General features: G+C 44.8%; 1 protein-coding gene across 1 annotated transcript in view; it reads right to left on the bottom strand.

The window, feature by feature from the left end:
- UQCRQ (ubiquinol-cytochrome c reductase complex III subunit VII) overlaps positions 1–23,711 on the bottom strand; it is a 65,824-nt gene that overhangs the window by 13,849 nt on the left and 28,264 nt on the right. Inside the window, exon 2 of the mRNA XM_085618065.1 lies at positions 701–867. Coding sequence (XP_085474191.1) covers positions 701–854 — 154 coding nt within the window. The 5' untranslated portion in view covers positions 855–867. The remainder of the gene's footprint in view (positions 1–700; positions 868–23,711) is intronic.

Genomic DNA, 23,711 nt, shown 5'->3' with positions numbered 1-23,711 from the left:
CCATTCCACAAGCAGATGCTGGTCACAGGCTGGAACGGTGGTGGGATTTGCTCTGGCATGGAGAGCTCTGTCACAACAAACAGACACCAGACGTTTTAAACAAGTCAAACAATTGGATGTTGGTGATGGTCGCATGTCAAAGTATCAACACCACGGATTGCTTGACAGCAAATGTTCTATATGATGAAAAGAAACATTCTGTCACTATAAAGTAGATAGTATGTTTTATTGTATTCCGTTACCCGTTTGTTGTATTACCCACAGGATCAGTGAGCCTCACTCGCTAAATATCAACAACAACAAAAATTCACTATTCCCTTGAAGACAAGGATGGTAAATTATACTTTCACATACAAGAAACACTAGCCCTTGATCAATAAAATCAGCTACTGTTAACCAACAAAGGCCTTCCAAGACATTTGTTGTACTATTACTGATACACGTTTAGTGTAATATGACATAAGAAAATAATATAAAAATGGCTTCATCGAAAAAAATGGCATTCTTTAATGTATATCCGGTTTCCATATAGAATATCGGGTTGCACTATATTTCTTAGGGTGAATAATATGAAATTTCGCCATCTGCTAGAATTTTATATTCAGTCTGATCATCCCTAGCACTCTTCAGCTTCACTAGACGCAAGTGTACCAATGGGTAAACAATACAAACATCAAACCAAATTTAGGTTGTTACTTACGAGGACCTAATATTAAGGCCTGGCTTCTGAATCGCCTCCATGTGTTCGGAATGCCTTTGGAGAAATAGTGTGGAAAAGCCTTCTGCTCAAATGGAGACAAAGTGTAGGTGATAATATGTCGCATCTTCGCCAGATCACCAAAGTGGCGCCCCATTGTCGGTCTTAGGCTGTCAAATAAAGAAAACATGGATACATTTGTAGGCCTTTATGAGGATTTCTGACATTTTAACTTCTGTCCTCTGCCCAAGAGCTTAATCAACCACGTCGCCATCTTTTAAAACTCAATCCGCAATTTCTGGAAGATATATGGGGCTCTCTAATTAAGATTCGAAATGAACATTATTGATCATACAAAACCTAGGCTAGCATACAGGGAAGAACAGAACAAAAACTGAAAACTCCTCTCGGAATATGTTCTAGCTTACCAAAGAAACAGAATAATGGTGACAACACTTCTCCCATCATAGACTGTCTGGTGAAACCGCAGAGCACGTCCTATCGTGAGGAACCATTTCTCTATAAGTTAAGGTTCTCATTCAATCATAGTTAGTCTCTTTGTAAACACAGAGAAACAAAGGCTTAGTTTGCACAGATGGGATTTAGCCCTAGTTAAACCAAAGTACATGGCGTTTATACAAACATCAGAGTCACCTCTGACATGATGGTTCCATCTTGAAACAGAAACTAGTATCGGCAAAGCCAATTAGGATTTGGCCATGAGAGATCTATTTGCTTTGTCAATGTTTTTAGCAACCCCCCCCCCCCCCCCAATAGAAGTTTAATGCGTGATAGCATTTAATTTACCTTCAACCACGCTGTACAGCAGATGCCCTGCTGTACAACATGGCCAAAACATATTGGCAAAGCCAATAGATTTCACTTGGGCGAGGCCTATTGGCTTGCCAATGCTTGTTAACTGGAGCCCTGGTAATCTCACTTGCTGTTAAACCAATACCTAGTCTTCAGACTCTCGCAAGAGGTTACCACGAGTTAGACTAGTCCTGTATCACAATCACTAAAACTGATTAGAGCTCACTGGTGGCTGAAAGGTCAATGCAGGCTGTTTGACAGCAGTGTGTGTTCACTGGGCTCTGGAATACACAGGTCACAAAATGGAAAGATAAGTAACTCTGTGAGCGTTTAGTCAACCGGGTTATGTAAAAGTGATGTTAAACGCCCCTTGTAGAATGCGTGAGCAGCACTTGTTCCGATGTGGGGCTAGTGTGCATGCTGTACGGGAAGCGGTGCCTCGGCATCTTTCACTAACTTGATCTGCAAAAAAACAGTAAATCTCTGGTTTTAACGCTATGCTGAAAAATCCATTCTAAGCAAAAATGCCAGTTGGTGCCAGCAGGCAGAAGCGGGCTGTTACCAAGGATTGCTGCCCTTTTCCATGCAATCTGTAGTACAGAGCACAAACAACAAAACTGCTACTAGTTTAGATTTTCAGACCAAAGCGAGTCAAATTTTACACATGTAAAGGTCAGCTTGTAAACCTTTTAAAACAGCATGCATTCCAAACCAATCCGAATAAGGCTAAAATTCACCACCTCCTATCGCACTCTAATGCTATAGAGGAACTTTAGCACGTACAGACTTGCTTTCTGTCTCAAATCCACTTACAAAAAACGTCCCTTACTTAAAATGCCGCATTTGGTCAACTAGTTAATAACGTTGGTACAAGACTAGGTTTTACATTTAAAACATTCCATGGAAAAGCATAAGTGGAGAATAGCTGCCAAGGTTTCAGATTTCGATGTGTGACATTTTCATAATATCAGTGTAATTATGAGTGACATATGAACTACTGAGTGACACTCTGTCGAGCAAAATCAAGCATGAATAAGGGGAAACATATCAGAAATTACACCCAATTGAGAAACTGTAAGAAGATCTTAAAACTGCTACAAAGCACCAGAAATGGAAGGGCACTTAGAAAGTAAAGTGGTGGCAGGGGTATGCTCAGTGAGAAAGAACCATTCACCTCCCTGGTGGAAAGACTGAGCAGCATGGACAATGCATATGACCTAGAGTGCCTGCTTTTAAACACTACCATCAGACACGAAAGACCATAGTCGAGGAGTGGGAGAGCAGGGTTATAGGAATTATGACAGTGCTGTGATCAGTCTAAGCTAGCAGAACCTCGAGCTCCTGCAGAACATCCATGGCGTGGAGAGGAAAGTAAAGAGTGTGCGTGAGGTGGGGAAACTTGGGTTCTTGTAACCCCCGATAGCTTGGGGTGGGGGAAAAGAGAACAAGCATTGGCATAGCAAATAGGTCTCGCCTTTGGGACCTTATCAGTATTTATTTATGCAGCACAATATCCTTGGTGCAACAACATCCACTGTTGCAAGGCTAAACACTTATATAAAGTCCCAAAAGCGAGACCTATTGGCTATGCACTAAAATGGCAATATATACCATCAGTAGTTACAGCACTTGGATGCCAGTGTTTCCATCAGCTAATACTAATGACTTAAGAAGACAGGAACAACTATAGAATACTTGGTTGCCCCCAAAGGCTCCATAGTTGGACTTACAAACAGGCAATTTATTGCTATCACACTTTTACATGATTTTGCTGGAGTGTTCACAATGTTGAATAATGCATGTTTTATTGAACGGTAGTGCCTGTCGATAAACCAAATTGCTCTATTATCCAAGGCAACCTTCGCCGGCGAGGAAAGGATTTGCTGAAGTCAAAATCATATGTGAACCTAATTGTAAATAGGCGTCAAATCCCATGCACTGATCAGACAGTTGGAGCAAGGTTGAACAATTATGGAGCAGCAATGTGACCACTCCGATAAGTTCAACCATAATGGGATCATCTGACGCACCAACAGGCTTGAAGATATATTGTGGAGCTGTAGATGCTGAACTGTAACTAGGGCATACGTTGTAGGAAGGTGGATATCTGACTATGGTTACCCCCAACTTTTTGCCTAGTGTCTAGCTGGTTTTTCGACTTAGTTGGCCTGAGATCCTGCCATTCAGGGTCTCAGGCTGTCTGCTCTCTCTGTAAAATGGACTCCATGTACCCTAGGTACATAACCAATTGGTAAGGATCACCTTATTGGACCCTGTACAGTGTACCCTAGGTACCCAGGGCATAGGTGTACCCTAGGCCTCCCAGGGGCTGCAGCATGTATTATGCCACCCCTGGTCTGGCCTTCCAATCAGACACAACTGGCTGATCACTCAGCTGGGGCAAGGTCGTGTAATCACCCCTTGCTTAGATATAGTATGCCTATATCTGCCTTATATATAGACACATGTGTACCTATCAGTCACTCCTATGGCAGGCCTTAACAATCCTGGAGGCAGAGTGCTTGGTAACATGTGAGATGGTGCTCTAGCATGAGCTGAGCCTGTCTGCAGCTTTCGGAACCATGTCCTTATAGCTGTTCTATGATATAGCCTACCATATACTCTTAAAGTGCCTTATAATCTTAAACGGTTATGGTAACTATGGTTGGGCTGTATCAAAACATGTCGTGTAAGGTGTCTAACACTTTGGAATAATACCCCCATACCATTTCTGGTGATGAGGATATTATTCCTCCCTTCTAGAGGGAGAGACATGTTAAAATCCTACTTTGCTGTGTAACCTCTGACCAAAGCCTCAGCATCACAAAATGGATGCTGCTGCCACAGACACAAGTCTGACCTCCTGCAGCTGGGAGTGATCCCAGCCAGGGAGGCCTGGACAATAGGTTTCCTGCTTGGGGAGGTGCTAGCACCTCCCCAGACAGCCTTTAGTGTATTGGGGCAGGGTGGGCTGAAAGGAATGAGACATGCCTGGGGCACACAAGGTGTTCCTTGCATAGTCCAGTTCAAACCGGCGCTGGGGCACTCCAGCCCCAGCTCTGGCGCGAAACTGGACAAAGGGAAGTGGGTGTAACCACCCCCTCCCAGGTCCCACCCATAAGGCGTGACCTAGCAGGTATCCCAGCCCCCCGGATTAGTATAAGAGTGGGAGTTGGGCCTCAAGAGATTAGATTATCCTGAACCTGCAAAACTGAACAGAAACTCTGGACCTTCGACATTCGACGAAAGAAGAAGACTGAAGAATCTCCCTTGTAGCCAAGGAGTGGCTACCCTGTGCAAACAGGCACCATCAAGTGACTACCCTTTGCTTTGTGAAACGTTCGACGAGGAACCGATTGCAGAGCCCGACCAGAGCCTTGATTTCCAGACTTCTCCGACCCTCATCCACATCTGCAGCAGAGCTGAGATCCGTGGAGGCGACGAGCGACGTGGGACCGGCTACCTGGGAAAAGTGGCTAGTAACTTACAGCGCAGCTTCTGAGGTACCCTCGAAGTTGTGCACCGGGGATTGAGAAGCCCCAACCCCAAGCACCATCTGCACCGAAGATCAGCCCCCCACACTCCACGAGTCCTGCGTGGGGCCCTTCAGCATTTTCCTGCTTGCCGCGTCTGTCCGGTTGCTTGCCCGCTGGCTAGTGGCCTCTGTGACGACGCTCCCTGAAATCTTCTGCGCTGGTTTGGCTCCTCCAGACTGGCTCCCGCTCCTCTGCAAAGAAGAAGCACCCCAGACCTTCCTGGTCTGCACCAGAAGCAAGTCCCTGGTTCTTCGTGGGTTCCGCTTGCCAAGGCTTGGTGAGTCCTAGTCCAACTTCGACGCCGCCGACAGCAAGAGCCTTCGTGGGACAGCTCGCCTCCTGGTCCTGGTCGTCCTCGACGCTTCCTGGTCCTCCTGGCTGCAGCGACAAGCTTCACCTTCACCTGCAACTCTTCACGACATCGCCTGGTTCCTTCCTGGTTCCACGTGGTCACTGGCTAGTGACCTTGACTCTGTCCCCTCTGCTTGCAGGTTTCTTCTCTTCTTGATCCCAGCCTTGGGATCCACCGGACACTCTTCACTGACTGCCTGTCAGCATCTTTCTTCAGGCATCCATAGGAGTCGACGACGAAAACGACGCATCTTCACCCCTATGCACCCGCAGCCTGTGGGCTAGGTAACTTGGGTACTCCGGTGCTCATCAGGATAGTGACTATCCTAGTGTCTAGTTTTCAAGTCTCAACTTCCTAGCTACTCCGGAAGTGTCCTAAATCTATCTATTTCTAAACTGTAACATTGCTATTGACTTTTACGCATTACGCGTGAGTGTTTCCACTCTGCACACGAATCCCGTGGGCCTCCCACTTCCTAACTAACGCTAGTGTAGTGTAGCCCCAGCGATTCCCTAGGCCTAGGCCTATTCTATTTCCGTGACAGTGGTTCTTATACCACTTATTTAGTATATGGTTTGCGTGGCCCCTAGGGCCTAACTGTATTACTTACCTGTGTGACTTACTGTATGCATTAATAAGACTGTGTTGTACTTACCTCTAAACTCATAAAGAGTGCTGAGGGTTTGCTTAGAATAAATACACTTTATTTTATATATATATCTGTTGTGGTGTCCTTTCATTTGGTATTCAAGGGATTATATATGGTATCACAGCTGGCTTCACATGCCATTCAGAGTTTAGCCTAAGACTGCTCTTGTCCATGCTACCACTAGGATAGCTGGTCTATAAGGTTGACTTTACAACCAATCACCATAAGGGTATTTGGACTGATATAAGGTGTACACTATAACTAGTGACATCATACATCAGGCCAACTTCTCACATACGTCAGCTTAAATATGCTCTGGTACATATGAATTTTACAATATTCTTTTCAGAAACATAACTGGACAATCTGATCATCGCTAGGTGACACTGCATCACTCAGATAAGAGATTTAACCTATTTTTAAAACATTCATCACAGCAGTATCTGGGCAGCGTGTACATGAAATATTAAGACAAATAATGTTTGAGGTGACTTTAAAGGTAATGTTCAGTGTACATGGCAATGGATTACAGTTACTCATTGGATTCATAGACAAATAGGACACCGACACCTTAGTATATGTACATGACGGGCATATGTGCTCTTGCTAAGCATTAATGGTTTCTGATAGGCTATTTCCTCACATCTCTGGCAATTGGAGGCCTTATGGGTAAGGTTTTCCAGGCGCTAGATGTTTGACGTTGTGCCTTCTTCCTTTATTATGCCTTCACTCCCACAAGGAACACGAGACACAAGGTTGGCTTTTGTTGCAAAGTCAACGCATTAAAGATTTCGGTGTGAAGCAGTGTCTGTTAACCACATATCTCCTCTGCCAGATTGCAGAAACCCACAGGATTAGGCTTCATAATACTAAGGCCGTTTTGCAACAAATAACAACGATGCGAAAGTGAAAGTGATCGCGATCAAGCGCGCTGCGAGCGATGCGCGTAATGAGCATGAGGAATGCCATATGGCGCCTCCGCTCAAGCGCGCGCCCGCACTGCAAGCTGTAGCCGGCAGTAGCATTTTTTGAAGCCCTTACTTAAAGTCTCGCCAGACCAGCGCAAGCGCTGGGTCAGGCGAGACCTAAAAAGGAGGCTGGCTGGCTAACTACAGAGTTTTATGGCCGTTTCCAGTGACCGGTTAGATCTGTGTTAGATACTTCACAACTCTATAATTTGCACTTGATTAAAAAGGCATTTTAGTTTGCAAAATACCAATATTGGAATTTTTAAACAGTACATCCCACTAGTAGAATAAAATACAAAACAAGCATTATAGATGGTGATGAGTGGGAGCCAATTTACCTTGTGGAGAAAGGGACACACTCAGTGTGAACTGATTGTCCATGATGCAAGATAGAGGCGGCAGACAGCACGTACCCGGGCATGGAATTTGGGCAAGACAGCCTGACAGGCAGCTGAGGCACACACTTAAAAGTTACAGCTGCCCGCCGGCAGCATCAGTGACAAGGGCAGAACTACACTAACCAGCAGGCAGCGGATAGCGCGCTATGAGATTAATTTAAAAGCAAATTAGATTGACACTTAAACGCTCAGACACTGTCTCACAGACACTTACTTCCGTACAACGGAAATTTGAGTTTACGGGCCGGCTGTCAGCCTCTTTAGACAGACCCCCCAGGATAGTGCGGTATAGCTTTGCAAATTTTGCAGCACAAAAACTGAAATTTAGCGCACTAGACAAGAGCAATATGCAACATCCTGAAAAAAGCAAACACTCGTAGGGAAGGCAAAATTAAGTAAAGCATGTGAATGTAAGCTGGAACAACATAGTTAAATCGTTCACACTCACTATTAAGAAATCAGTGAGTGCTTTTACCTGAAAAGCTAAGGACATGACTACATGTCAGGGAATTGACCCATTTCAATGTCCATTGCTTAAATCCTTACGGAATGAAAGTAGTATGGTAAAAAGACCACTTCCATGAACACGAGCCACAGTACACATTTTGTTTTCCAATTCACGTGTTGCAGTACTCCAGGATTGGTGCACTCGATCCCTGCCTGGGGGAAAACAACGCTATTCAAAGGAAGACAAGTAAACAAAAGTAGTGCTTCACTGGCAAACTCTGTAGAGTGGGGCAAATGTGTTTGGGTGTGAATAAAATCAATCTGGCCACTTTGCTTCCACACCGTCTGGCTTTATTTAGTTATTCTTCATATTTTGAACCTTTTATTCCCGCAGCTGAGCTTTGAACAGTGCTTTAAATGGTCCGGGACTTTCCGGTACGGAGTAACTGTACTTTTTAGGTCTTTCCTAGTGTGGCAGCGCATGCGCTGCTCACTCGGCGAGATTTATTGTTAAGGAGGACTTTCAGAAGATGGCTTGAAGCCCCGCCCCTCATTTCCATTGGCTGGCGTCACCGTTTATGCTGAACGGTGGCCTGCCATTGGAAATGAGCGTTTTGGGTTCACGCCCTTTCGCCTCCGATCCGGAATCGGTGGCCTGCTTTCTTATCTTTATGGGACCATGTGTTTCTAATTAGAAACACATGGCTCCATAAAGACAAGAGATCCCCATGCTCCGGCTGCAGCATGGTCCTCTTTCACTTTTGGGACCGCGCTTGTGTTATTGGGGGGGGGGGGGGGGGGGGGGGGTGAGAATATAGTCTAGGACTAAGGCAGTCCAGGCTCAGCTGAGAGGAGGAATGTGCGTTTGAAGAGTCCCCGGCCTTTGAAGTGCTTTTCCATACAAGGAAGCAGCAGTGACAGGGCAGAGCTACATTCCTGAGAGGCATGGATTTCCAGCCCACCGGTTATCCGTGCCACTCGTCACTGCTTTTGAGGTAACTTCAAGGAGGCTGGTTATAGTTCTTTTAGTCTCATCCTTTCAGAACGGAAGCATTTTCAATGTTATATACAAGGAAGCTGTAGTTGTTGCCGATTTATCTTACACAAACAACATCCATTGGCACAGCCAAAAGCCCTGACTTGTAGGTGTAATGTTACTTGCCTCATCAGTATTATATATCTGTATGCAATGACAGAAGCAGCAAAATACAAGTTGTTGTACACGACCACCAGCGAGGCATTGTTTAATGGCGCTGTGCGTCTTAATCTCCATGTCGGTCCAGCTGCAGGGTTGACTGGCGTTACCACCAGAACTGCATAATTTGGAATTTGAGAACCACGATTGAATCTCGGCGTGCTCAAAATCCTGTGATTCTGGGCACATCACTTCTCCCTGTGCCTCAAAACATGAATGTGATCTTGTGTAATTTAACCGGTGCTCATGCACAGTGATCCAATATCTTTGTGTGGAGTCCGCGCTATATAAAACTGCAATAAACGCTACTCCATCATGGTTTTACATTTGTTTTCATCTTGTTACTTAGTCGTCGAGCAAAACGCTGCGCATGGGCGGCCTGCTGTGCCACATCTTTTCAATCTCCTAGTACTTGGGCCTGGCTCCTCAGGCGTCTCTTCCGGCCCCAGCTGCACAAAAAACCTTTTGTGCCTGCGCAAGTAGCCGCTCTTCCTCGCACTTTCCAGGTTACTGCTGCTGCACTTTGACTCCAGGGAGCACTTCAGCTGCATGCTGCCCCCCCTGCTACCCCACTGCCTGGGTCTTTAATGGTGCGCTTGTGTGTGCCCCCGACCGAGACTAACAGAGGGCATCTTTTCCCCAGCACTGCAGCGGTTCGTATTCCTCGAAAATGTTTGCCTCGAGGTTAACTGCAAACGTGAAGCACTCTTCAAAATCTCTGTGCGCTCCATCAGTGCTTGGCGCTGCACTGTAATGGCATACTTGTAAAAAAAACATCTCTGGGGTAAAAATCTTACACAACAGGGCACATAATTTGACAGATTATTTTCCCCTTCTCTCATAAGAAGGAATGACGACAGCTGTTTCACCATCTCTCTGAAGAATACGGCCGGGTTTGGCAGGTACCACGCATGTAGTTGGAACAACTTGCAAAAAAAACCAAAAAGCATTACAAATGCAATAGGTCTTGCCTTTCATTAAGTTGAAGCCATTTGCTTTGCTATACAATACCATTATTTGTAAGTTGATTTATATAGCGCGTGTATACCAACAGGTCTCTTAGCGCTGACAAAAGGAGATTAGCATTCAACCCAGTGCGGTCACTCCTGGTGACGGAGAAGTTAGAATATGTCTTTGAACAGCAAAGTTTTAAGCAGCTTCCGAAAGGGGAGCAGACCTGGTTCTTTTCGTAAAGCATCCGGCAATTGGTTCCAAAGTCGTGGCAGAATAACAGAAATAGCTCGTCCACCCTTGGTAGCCAAATTGCTCCGAGGGCAGACTAGCTGAAAGGCGTCTGCAGAACAGAGTAAACGTCCTGGAACATACTTGACCAGGCGTTCCCTAATATAGCTAGGGGCGTGACCATAAAGGGTTTTATGAGCAATACATAGGCCCTTGAATGTTGCGCGCTGTCTAACGGGCAGCCAGTGTAGCTTAAGCAACAGGGGTGAAGCGTGAGTCCTCCTAGGAAGGCTACAGACCAGCCTAGCGGCGTCATTCTGTACAACTTGGAGTCGGTTTGTGAGTTTCAGAGGGAGTCCAAGATAGAGTGCATTCCCATAGTCAAGGCGCGATAAAATGGTAGCCGAGACTATGGATTTCATAGAGGAAACTGATAGGAGGGGAACCAGTTTCCTCAGTAGTCTCAGGACGCCGGTGCAAATGCCCACCACTGAGGAGACTTGGTGACTCAAAGAAAGTTCTGAATCAATCTTGATTCCCAAGCAAATGGCTTTAACTTAAAGGCAAGACCTATTACAATTTCAATGCTTGTTTATTTTGAGAGAGTGTGAGAGTAATGGCACTTCTCAAGAGAAATGAAATACCTTTAATTGGAGAGTACCAGCGCTTCTCAGAAACAAGCAGGTACTCTGGTACAGAGCACCTGCACTTCTATTTGTCCATTTCAAGCACATCTTTGGTATAGAAAAATGTCAGAAAAAGAAAAATTTCTAGTGTTTTTCTTTTTTGGATCCATTTCACAGGGGAACAAATCAAAGAAAGAAGGAAAGCGAGGGTGAGAACCATTTCTGAAGTCAGGGTTTTTAGTAAGAGAGGAGGAGCTGCTAGACAAAGAGGGAATAAGAAGGTGGGGTGTCAGCTGAAGCGGCAGAGCAGACACTGTCATCGTATTCTCTGCTCAAGAAGGAAAAAGAGTTCTTTTCCTTCTCTGCCCGCCCGTCCCAGTGCAGGGATCCTAATTTTTGACATTCTTTCCTGCAATTATATTAACAGCAGTCGAGCCTGCAAGATGGAGAGCAGAGAAGCGATACTTTCCTTTTCTCGCTCCTCTTATCAATATTGTAATGGAGGAAGCAGGCAGCTAATACGGCTGTACAGCACAGTTCACATGGGGACGTGTGCACGTACAGCCAATAAAATGGCATTTTTTTATGCCTGCAGGGAGACTTTTGCGACCAGTTAGGTAAATATCGCGGCCATCGTGCTTGCCAGGTGGTTTCGCGATTTTGTCGCTAATCGCGAAATGCTGAAGGGTCTGCTTAGAGTCCTGGCCCGTCACTCCCTCGGCAAACGTGCGCCAAGTTTCCCGGCCATCAGACTCACTCAGGTTCAGCAGCAGAAAGCTGCACAGTGTGGGCTCCAGCGGCTGCCGGGGTCCGTGAGGTTGGGTCCAGCGGTTGTGGGGTCATGGATTTGAATTTACCGCCAAGCCGCACCGGCGCTGCCATGATTTACCGCACTCATAGCCTAGCCGGCCACCCACAAGTCTAACCGCGGCAGGGTGTGACATCTTGCGGTGCGCACATATTAGGCACTGCCTCATGACATCAGTTATAATGAATGCTGCGACGGAAATCTTATCCTTTTATTAATAAATTGTAGGAGCCAAGTCAGTTAGCAGCTACTAGCTCAGCCAGCCTCACCCCCCAAGCCTGCCAGGAGCAGAATGCAAGACACCTGGCGTGCTTCCACTCCTTTAGTATAGTAAGCATTATCAGCTCTACTACGGCTTGACAGCCAAGGTAGGCTCTATGCCTAATATGCATGACTTTGCATTTCAGTGCTGTGATGCAGACCACCGAACTGAAATGCGTTCGTCTAATGCCTGATGCAGAGCTGGTAGAGTGAACAAGTGCAAGCAGCAACCGGCAAGCAATGACTGAGGAAACAACGGCGGAAGCAAAGGGAAAAAAAAATGTACTCTAATCAGAGGTGAGCAGCGGAAAGATCTTGACAAAGCAATTAATTGTTACTAAGGCTCCCTGTTTCTGTTTTTACTGATTTTTACAGATAAATACAGACAGAAAACCATTTATTTTCTTGTCTGTATTTATTTTTAAATATGGATAAAAACGGAAATTTGGTGCTTTTTTTTTTTTACATTCTTTTTATTAACAATGCTCAAGAGACCATGCAGTACAAGACAGTTCCATAAATCAATACATGGAAGGACCACAGAATTCAATATAAAAGTATTCATGAGGGAACAGTAAAGAAAGTGGAAAATTACCCATTCAACAAGCATCTATGTATCCACCCCAAATTCTCTATATTTTCGCCAGGGCGCCCACACACTCTCCCATTTTTTAGCACATCCCCTACTTTTATACAGTTTCTTCGGCCGGTTGGCACCAGTCAAGGTCACGTTTCCATTACTCCAGCAGCAGAGGCGTCGGCACCCCCCACCCCCTGCAATGTTGCGCTACGCAATTCCCGCAGCCAGGGCCAGCCATATCCCCGTACATCTGGGTAAATCAGATTCACCTCGGATCATCAGCAGACGCCACTTCGGTTCCATCAGTACCATCTCCCCACTACCCTAGACATGATATCCGTAACATTCATCCAAAAGCGAACTATCTCGGGGCACTATCATTGGATATGTAGGAAGGTCCCCTCTTGCTGACATCTCCTAACACACAGCAATGACGGAATCTTGCCCCATGTGTATAGGTGCATGCGAGGATAGTAGGCGAGATGTAGAATCTTCGGGTGTACTAATCTAAATCTAGAACGGATTGCGATCTCCCTAAGGCTCTGCAGTGCCTCCTGCCATTCCTCGTCGACTATGGCATCCAGGTCTTTAGCCCAGGCGTCTCGAAGGGCAGTCAGGGGATCCGGCACATTATTTACCAGTTTACAATATATCTTGGATGTCGGTTTCTCAGTGATGGGGTCGAGTAGCAACCTATCCTCCAACGGGGAATACTCCGGAATGGATGCACCACTATGTATGTGTGAACGCAGAGCATGCAGGAGTCTGATATGATGATAACCCTGTGACTGATGCAGGTTGTATTCCCTCTGGAGATCTGCGAACATGAGGGGGGAATCACATTTCCACACGTCTCCTAAATATTCTGTCCCTATAAGTTTCCACCCCTTGAAACCAGTCAGGGCGGCCACTTCGCGCAACTGATCGCCCATCCACAGTGGGGTTCTACCGGTCAGTTTCCCGGCCCACCCTAGAAGTTTATTAGCCTCTCGCCAGAACTGCAGCACCACCTTAGTGTGGTCAGGCCACTCCGAGCGTGACCTCCGAGCATATAGGAGGGATTCAGTTTCCACTCAGCATAACCATTCTGTCTACTCTGTAGGCTGGTTCATCAACATTTACGTAGACCCAATCATTTATAACCTGAAGCTGCGAGGCCCAGTAATATAGCCTGATGTCTGGAACAGCCAGGCCTCCATCATACACCCCCTTTTGCAACTTGTGGAGTGCAATTCTCGGGGATCCTCCCGCCCACAGCAAAGTTCTAACCGCCTGTGCTATGCGTTTGAACACATTCGGGCGGACAGGGTACAGAGTATTCTGTAGAATGTAGAGGAGCCTCGATAGTGTCATGATTTTAAATAAGGCCGCCCTACCTATGAGGGAGAGTGGGAGGGTACACCAATGACTCACATCCGCTTCCAGGCAACTCATTTGGGGTTCAAAATTTCTATCTAGGAACACCTTCCTGTCTCGCGTGACGTCAACGCCTAATTATTTAAAGCCCTCCGATACCACTGGGGCTGAACACCGCATCGGAATCTTGGGAGGGGGACCCGACAGTCGAAAATTCAATGACTTCCACCAGTTAATATTATATCAAGAGTAGCTACCAAATAGTTCGAAGATATGCAGTATTCACGCTATTGAGAAGTATGGTTACGCAAGGAATAGGACACTCGTCAGCGTAGAGAGATACGCTCTTCCCATCCCCCCAGCACCGCAATACCCCATATCATGGGATCTCTCTGGATCCAGTAGGCCAGTGGCTCCAATGTGAGAACGAAGGGAAATTGGGTGCTTTTTGAGTGATTCTAAATACACTTTGCCATGACTGCCAGGCCAATAACTGTGTGGATTGCTGGCGAGGGGGTTAAAAAAAATGAATAGTTAAGAGGCTTAAGCAGTAGATATGCACAAGGCTGATACTGAAATGTGCATATTTTCATATAAGTGCATTGATTTATCTTCTGCAGGTGTCCATATCACTGAAACCTGGCAGGCATTCAAGCGTGACTGAATATTTATTGGTTAATTAAATGTGGAAATATACCTGTTTCAGCTTTATTTTTTTCTCACAATAACCATAAAAAATATGGATAAATACAGATAAAGTTGACAAAAAATAAATATGGATAAATACAGACGGAAATGTCAAAAAAATAAATACCATAAAACCGGGAGCCCTAATTATTTATTACCTGGTAAATACTTCATCCAAGACCCAAACACCAGAAGAAGAAAATGAATCCGACACACACTGACCAATAAGAAGCAAGGAAATGAGTCACATTAAAGGCAACGAATGGTAAGTAATAGGCAGGTGCTAAGCCCCTTGTTTTTTAAAGTGACAAATGATCTAGCAAGCAACAGAACATAGAATCGTTTTTAAAAAGGAATACCTCACTCACATTATATACACACAATCTACAGTATTCGCTTAGAAACTCATGAAATGAACGTGCCCAGACGCACATCACAAGTTGTCATTTGCCTTCAATTTCTAAAGTGCTGACATGGCAGACATTTAGCCAAACTTGAACTTTACATATCAGTAACTAATGTGACCTCGCCTTCTAGCCAAAGTACATTAGAACATTACGGAAGCACTGTGGCTTCAGTTATGGGAGAATACCCTGGCAGTCAGCAATTGTATGTTGTAGAACATTCCTGGATGACTGATGGGCCATTAGAGTGCATTGGCAAAATCAATAGGTCTTAACTTCTTTTTTTGTTAAAAAAAAAAGTAAAACATGTAGCCTAAACGTGGTGCCCTTATGCTTGCAATAAAAAATTATAAAAAATAAAAACGCACATAATTTTAATTGAACAGACAAGTGTGCTAATAGCATATATAAGGGCTCTTTTCAGCTTTAATTATTGTCAAATATGATGATTGTTGGCTCAAAAAGGAGACAATTCGTTTTGAATTACTCCAACCTGAACACAGTTTAAACACACAAGGAGTCTAAAAAAAAAAAGATTTTTTAAATTAAAGTACGAAAACATAAAAGCATTGGCAAAGTAATGTACTGGTACCCACCCCTAATACGGAGATGTAGACATTTTGTATTCATTATTTTATTTCATTAAACTTGCAAGACAGCTAAAACGGTTTCTGGGCAGGGTCTAAAAATTAAGCACTATGGAATTAGGAGCAAACCTGAACAGGTCAAATATGGGTATAGGTCAAATACTTTATCAAAACTTTTCTCACAAGAATCCACAAGATCGCTATACCCTCAGTAGCAGTTCACTCAGACATTCCCAAATAGGGGTTATGATAGGCGCCTTAGACTCCTCAAAGCAAAACCAAAGGGGATGATGGACGGAGTGTTGAACATTGCAAACACTCACCCCCAGACTCCTCAAAGCAGAATGGGTAAGGGACCACTCTAGCCACCTGACACCTGGGAATATACATTACCAAAATAAAAAACAAATGGAGCTCTTAAACGTTCAACGCACAAAGGCAAGATACTGTCAATGTGTGGACTCAGTGGCAGCTCTTTAGATTTGCATTTGGCTTTTCTGAGGTTATTAAGATACCACTTGGTAGGCACTAGTCTGTGCAAGATGAAAAGGCCTAAAAGGAAGCCAATGTGAGATCTACTGGCTTTGTCTATTATTTGTACTGATGGTGTATGGTATAGTATGGTATGTAACTGCATAATATGGTTCGTCGTTGCTCAAGCACATTTATATCCTGAGCAAGATATAACTCAAGAGCCAAGAATGTGTTGCTGTGAATCCCTGAGCAACTGACATGGCAGTGGTTTTAAGTAAGGGTAGGACTTGTAACCTTTCATCTCGGAGTTTGAAGACACTTCTATCACAGATGTGTAAATGCTAGCAAAGATTTGCTGTGAAGGACTAGGGAACAGAAATTAATTGGTCCTTCGGAAGCAAACTCAAAATATATTCTGCATTTTTCCCCAATTAATGAAACTGAGATCCTGAGGAAAGGCACCCCACTGGGACTGGTTAGATGCGTCTCTTGAATGAAAAGTAGGTGAATAAGGGTTGGTGAGTATAAGGATTTTTAGACAGGGGTACAGGTTGAAAGGCAAGTGGAGCAATTAAAAATTGGTGCATTTCGGGGGCTGGAAATGCTGCTATCTTCGATTCAGACCTCCCCTGAGGTCGCCCGGGTTATTGTGCATAGATTTACTCAAACAAGTTTAACACATGCCTTTCGACATTTCACATGTTAAATATAGGGACGATGTTGGCTTAAAGGGGTACAAGCATATTAAACCACACTGAATAAAGCAGTCACTAGCACACAGAGTAAATGACTAGGAGAGCTGCCGGGCCCGCTAATTAACAGCGCTCAGCAGGAGCAGCAAATAACTAAATACAAATGCTGCTGCAATGTACGGCGGTCAAGTTTGCCTGTGGGCGCTCCAGAACAAATTATTATTTAAAGTTTTATATAGTGCGAACCAGACCCAAACATATCGGGTATCAGAGCGCTTTACATGAGCACCAGTTTCCTTACACAAGGACAAAAATGTGCCCAGTAGCGCACGAAAGCGAACGGCTCAAGCAGCAAAGCGGGAGGGGGTGAGGCGAAGGGCAAGCAATGACAGGGGAAGACAGGAGGCAGCAACAATCAAGTGGAACAAAAACAAAAAAAAACGCATTAGCAAAATTCAATTGGTCTCGTCTTTGGGGCCTTGTAGGTTTTTAGCTAGAGTTATTGGTTTAGCCAATGTATATGATCCTAAAAGGCTGTAAGGGCTGAGACACTGTCAGTAGCCCAGCAAGTCCCAATTCAATAAACAAATAATCCTAATAAAAACTGAATTTCTCCTGTAAATATTCCATTGCCTAAGCCAGTTTTATTCTTAATTATACATAAATTCCTATCACACGATCCTGCCAGCTCAGCAGTCACAATTGCATATTAGAAATACATTGTAAATGCAATCAGCAGTGCGCATTTAGTTATGTAAACAGTTTCTCATATAAATATTCCAATGGTTGGGCTGTGTTGTACTAAAATATTAATACATGTAAAAACCACAAACCTGTCAGTTAAGCATGTTAAGCATGTTCACAAACACATTTAAAATAAAAGAGTATCAAACAGCCCTTCAGCAAAAGGAGGAAATACCATGTTATTACATGTGAAAAGATGGAAGGGATGGGACAACGTCAGTGGCACAGCAAGTATTTCTTTATGTGTAGTAAAATGCCATAAGCATACGAGCCTTTAAAAAACATGAGTAAAGTATACAATTTACTAAAACGCAAATAAATGCTGTCTGATAACAGCATGCCAGCCCTTCCAGCACAGGAACATAAGATCTACTCTGCAGTATCTGCCCGCGTGGTAGTTCACGCGCGGGCAGTGTTCTGCGTCGGGGGGTGGTCGCGAGCGCTCCGTGGTTGATGCTTGGGTGACTGCTCTCCGTGACCACTCGCTGCTTGACGCCAACTCTGTCTGCGGGGTTCTGGATGTAATCAATAAAAGACTATCTTTTATTTGGCGCTTGCGCAGTCATTACATACTCCTTTTGCTAAAACAAGCTCAGACGAGCTCTAAACATGTAAAATGTGGTGCCGTTTATGAAACAAAAAAGTTATATTACTGTGCCTGAAAGGCTGTAAGGGGAGCGTCAGCGCATAGTTTAGAAAAGTTAACTCCACCAGTTGGAATGATTATCATAGCATGTGGGGTGGAGCAGCATCCATAAAATACATATCTTTCGTGAAGCACACTTCTTTTTTTTTTTTTTTAAGAGTAGGCAAAAGGTGCTATGTGCTGCCAGCTAAAGGGAGTTAGCTAAAAGTAATGCAGATGCTTCTGAATGTCAAACAAGAGTTTACAATGTGAAACATATAGAGTTAACATAAGTTAAGACTATTGAGGCTGCGATATTCCTTTTCACATTTCCCAGTGAAATTGAAGTAATTAGTGACCCACATGCCAAAGCAGCCTACTACCCAGACACACCCTTTGATTGATCCGTCTCCTCTCAAGAGGGAGGTCTCCATCCTGAAGCACTCACTATAAAATGCCGAAGAGGTGCGAACAATTTACATTAAAGTAAGGTGAGAATAAACCCCAAAACAGCTTACAGACATAGAACGACCTACTGGAATCTTATGGTCCACCCATCTACACCAAATGTAACAACAAAGGGGTTGTGTTTTGTTAAAAAAATATATAATATTAATGTAATGTGTTCCTAGTATTTTTATTTGTTAACAGAAAACTATTTAATATTGGGGTCGGTGGAAGAACCCAAAAAAGATGTACTATATTTTCGAAAATATTAAAATAGAAAAGCCTCTAAATGAAAGGTGTTTACACGCTAATTGAAAAACGAAATACTAATTTTGACTTGTGAATTTTAAAAACATCACCAGTTAGTTGTGTGCGTTTTTTCGGGTCTACTAATGTTATTTTTTTTAAATAGACTATAAAGCAGAAAGTTTTGCGAGAAAGCCGAGATATCCGCAACATTTCCAATATAAAATAAGTACAAACAAATGCTTCAGGAAACAAAATTATTAAAAGTGAGTAATGTATTTCGGCTGGAAATATAAAAATTGCATAAGCAAAGGAACGCTTCTACTCAATATTACGCACATTGATTGAAGCAATGTTTTTATATTACTTTTTTTGTTTCTGTTAAAGCATTCCGTTTCCTGAGCGCTCTTTGATTTTAAAGCAAAACAATAAGTTTATAAAGTTTCAAACAACACACAATGTAAGCGTGTAAAATAAATGCTACCACAACAACATAGATGCGATGATGGCCTTCCCCAAAAAGGAGGATAGCCTATGTTACTGTGTACAAAAGTCTGGAAGGCCTGGAACAATGGGAGTAGTAGCACTGGAAATTCTGCTTTATATGCAGCTTACTAGGGCTGTGAGCGAGCGTTCACTGGGAGTTCGGATTGTTGCGTGTAGAGAGTTGCACACTTAATGTGACATGCATTGTCAGGCATTCTCTTGCACACTAGGGCTGCGTGAACTCCCAGGCTCCTTTGTATGCTCAGTGATGTGTTGCACTCTCAAGTTTTCTGCTGTGTTGTACCGATGTTGGACTGCTCTGCTGTACACGCAGGACTGGGTACACTGTCACGTTTTGTCAAGTAAAGGATATGTGTATTGCAGGCAGCTGTACACAGAGGCCTGTGTGTGTTTTTGCAGCTGCCCTTGTGAGATGTGCACTCTTAGGCCGGTTTACTCCATATGAATGTGCGTGTCATCTTCTGTAGTGCTGCACTGTGCGGGCTCTCTGCACCGCCTGCCCGTGTTCACTAAGGGCAGTGCAGACTGTCAGAGGCACTCACAGATGGCGTGGTCATGTGTAGTTCTGTACTGGGGGCCGAGTGCGCTCTCAGAACTGTTGCGCCGTGCACTTACGGCTGCCTGCACTGTCAGCCGTTATGCACACGGAGGGCTCAGAGCACTCTCAGTGGTGCTCTCGGAGGGCTGGGAACACTGTCAGTGGGACACACTGAGGGATGCTTACACTTTCAAAGCAACAAATTAAAGTGAGGCGTACGTTGTCAGCTGAACACCGACGGCTGCATGCAGTCAGAGGCGCATATTTGTCAGCAAGAGACTGAAATCCTTTCAGCGGTAAAACATGGGAGATGCATTCAAATCAGTAGTGTATCTAGAGTTTCATTAACTTTCAGTGCACTGACAATGCCACACACCATAATGCCATAAGCTCGGGGTTGGCGCGAGGTGGGAAGCAACAACAGGCGCAGCGAAGACTCAGACGCAATATTGTCTAATTCGGCGCACCGCGGACCAAATTGCATCCGATTTAGCGTGTTTTGTAAAAGAACACAAACACACAACAAGCACAATACACGAACCAAAAGAAACGAAAAAAGGAACTGCAATAAAACAATGAAATAAACAGAAAGGCAATAATGCAGGTAATAGGGCCAGGGACGGGAACCACCCACCGAAAGGCAGGACAAACGTGAATATTAGCCATTGAAAAGAAGGGAATTTGGAAGAGCATACAAAAGCACCAATGGGAAGCGAGAGGCTTGATCAATGTTCCAGAGGAGATACAGCATGCCTCGCATCCGAGCTGCTGAGCGCGACCAAAAATAAATAATCAAGTATTGATTGCTTGGCTAGATATGCATACGGGGAGAGGAACTGGGTAAGCAGCAGTGACGAGGGAGGTGGTTTGTGGGGATGGGCAAGAAGTGACGGGGAGGGCAGGAGGAAGCAGCAATGAAGGAGGGGGGAGGGTGGCGGGGAAGTACCTCGAGCGGAAGGAAATTTAATTAATCCATACTTCGTTCATGCTCTAGCAAAGCGAGAAATGCACAAAAAGGAAGTGAAGCACCCATACATTTACCAATGATAAACGAGGAAATGGGAGTGCTGGAATGAAAGCACCTTTTGTTTATACAACATCTCTTGAAAGCAAGAGCGCATGGGCTGTGGCAGGCAAGACTTAAAAACCTCCAATGGCTAGCTGTAGATTAGTTAAAAAGGAGTCTAAGAAGGTCCAGGATCACACCAGAGACTGAAGACTCAGGGTGAGGTGAGCACAGACCAACACTGCCACCATACAATCTGAGCTGAACCAGTGAACCAGAAAACTAGAGTTGAGGCAAGAAAGGGAACAAGCATTTACAATGCAATGGTCTCGTCAATATTATAGGTAGAACTATTGGTATTGCTCATTATTTTTTTATCATTTTTGTATCCCTAAATACATGGCAGTGTCATTTCTATTGGCATTAGTTTTTTTTTTTTGCATATGTGATACCTATTGCATTAGCAGAGAGAGAGTGAGGTAGTGAGATAGAGAGAGAGAGAGAGGTATTGAAATAGAGAGTGAGGTAGTGAGAGAGTGAGGTAGAGAGTGAGGTAGTGAAAGAGTGAGTTAGTGAGTGAGGTATTTTCTGACGTAGTGAGATAGAAACAGTGAGTGATGTTGTGAGATAGAGAAAGATTGAGGTAGTGAAAGAGAGCGAGGTAGTGAGGGATGTTGTGAGGTATTAAGATAGAAACAGAGAGTGATGTAGTGAGGTAGTGAAAGAGAGTGTAAGTGACAGTGTATTTGAGAGAGAGAGTGAGGTAGTGAGATAGAGAGAGTGAATTAGTGAGTTAGAAAGAGAGTGAATTTGCGAGGTAGTGAGAGAGTGATGTAGTGAAGTTTTGAGAGAGTGTGTTGTGATATAGTGAGGTAGTGAGAGTGAGATAGAAATAGATAGTGATGTAGTGATAGAGAGTGAGGTAGTGAGATAGAGAGAGAGTGCATATAATGTATTTTAACCTACGTGATTGTTGGGAAATCTGACGTATATACCCTCCCCCCCCACCAATCTTCCTGAAGAAGCTACCCCCTGTGCATTATGCGAGGCGGACTGCAAATAATCGAGTCCTGTATTTCACAAGAAGCATTGACCAATAACCACTGACAAGAAGAGCGTGTGCCCCAAAAACTTGCCCAGGGCTGTCTGCCTTGCAGGCCAAAGAAGGCAGAGTTCCCTCCTAAGCCGTGATTTTCGTGCGAGCAAGTAAGTCCTATCTGCCGCCATTTGCTGTAACCTCACAGACTTCACTCAGGCGTCCCTGCAAAGGACCCCCCAGGGGTGAAGCTTCCATTGGTGCAGCAGGTGCAGTGGCACCAGGGACACACTGAGCCTTGAATATTATTGTATTTCACACTTCAAACAGCAGCCGGGGAGGCATGTCCTTCCTTGCTCTAGGACCCATGACACACTGACTACAATAACAACACTGTGAACCCCGCTCAGTCAGGGGGCAAGCCTCGATATCCGCATCCGGCACGAAGGCGCGGTCCGACTAAGGAAACTGCGCACTCCGTGCTCCTTTGAGGAGGGAGATAGACAGTTGTGTCAACAGAGCTCAGTCCTCAGGGGGACATTGTGGCGACGAGATTAGTAGCTTTCTCAGTACTGTCTGTAACGCATGCGTGGCCTGAACTCACCTCAAAATTCATGGTCAACATCAGAAATTAGGTATTGCCTGAAACAGACTCAAGCGGGCATTGACTGCTGGTTCACACACACTGGACATAGAAGCGCCGCTCGTCCGCACTTAAACTACTCTGATAACTGCACAACGTGCACGTCAGTTCTTAGGTTTCACGCGCTAGAGGAGTTTATGGAAACTAACCATTAGGGAAAGCCCCTCTGTAATGGTCACGGGGACACTACAACCTCAGTGCTCAGTCTCGTTAAACACCGATATAAACTGTGTCGACGGCGCATCACTTGTTAGTATGACTGACGCAAACTGACCACAGCTCAATTTTTAGTCAAAATGTCGTTTTTGTGATATAATGAATATTTCTTGTAAACTAACAGTTACTTTCGCAAATCTTAATTTTCCATTTGAATGCCATATGGAGTATTTATTTGTCATTTTGTTTGAAAGTGTGCACTTGTGGTATTTACGTGGGCTGTATACATGCACCTCGCTGCTCCGGTGTAATGTGATGAGAGTGGTATATTGTTAACTTTACCCACGCGGTGGGACTCGTGGTACACAAGTACCGATTTTAAAGACGCCCCATGTTCATAATAAAGCGCTAGGATTTGCATGTTTGTTGTATTGGTAAAATGTGCCCACTCTGTAGTACTTTGGGTAGACTGGCACAGACTCATTCAACACACGCCTCGGTTTTCAGAATAACCCCGGCGAGGACTCAGCAAGACCAGGGCGTTGTGTTGGAATGTGCGAAGATGCCCTTCCGGGATGGGGCATCTCTTGAATGTCAAAGCCCCTTTTCCAGGGGGTCCGGGCTTTGTTTACATCCAGATGGCGCCGATTACTTCCCAGTAGGGACAGTGGGCGGTCAATAGCAGCTCACTGTGAGGTAAATTGGTGGGGGTCACTAGGGATACAGTGGGGGTGCTCCCGTGTGGGCGGGGGCGTGCCTAAGGTGGTGGTGGGCTGCATGGCTTTTGTAAGTGCGTTTACATAGCGCCTCAAACCTACCGAGACGCGAACAATTAGGGCGTCGATGTTGCAGGGTCAGATTCAGGCTGGGACAGAAAATAGACCCGGGCTGACTGACAGAGACTCGTGGCACGGCCTTTTAACAGAGCCTCGTTCGCGTCCTTTCAGCTGTGGATTACAGGCGGGCGGGGCAGCCCCACTTCTGTGGAGATTTACGTGGCAGCGCGCGCAGCCATTCACCCTGGCAGCGGGCGAAGCAGCAAAGCTAATGC

The sequence above is a fragment of the Triturus cristatus genome, chromosome 7 (genome assembly GCF_964204655.1).
Source record: "Triturus cristatus chromosome 7, aTriCri1.1, whole genome shotgun sequence".
Taxonomy (NCBI): domain Eukaryota; kingdom Metazoa; phylum Chordata; class Amphibia; order Caudata; family Salamandridae; genus Triturus; species Triturus cristatus.
The sequence above is the reverse complement of the archived record's forward strand: the minus strand, read 5'-3'. Positions and strand labels throughout refer to the sequence as shown.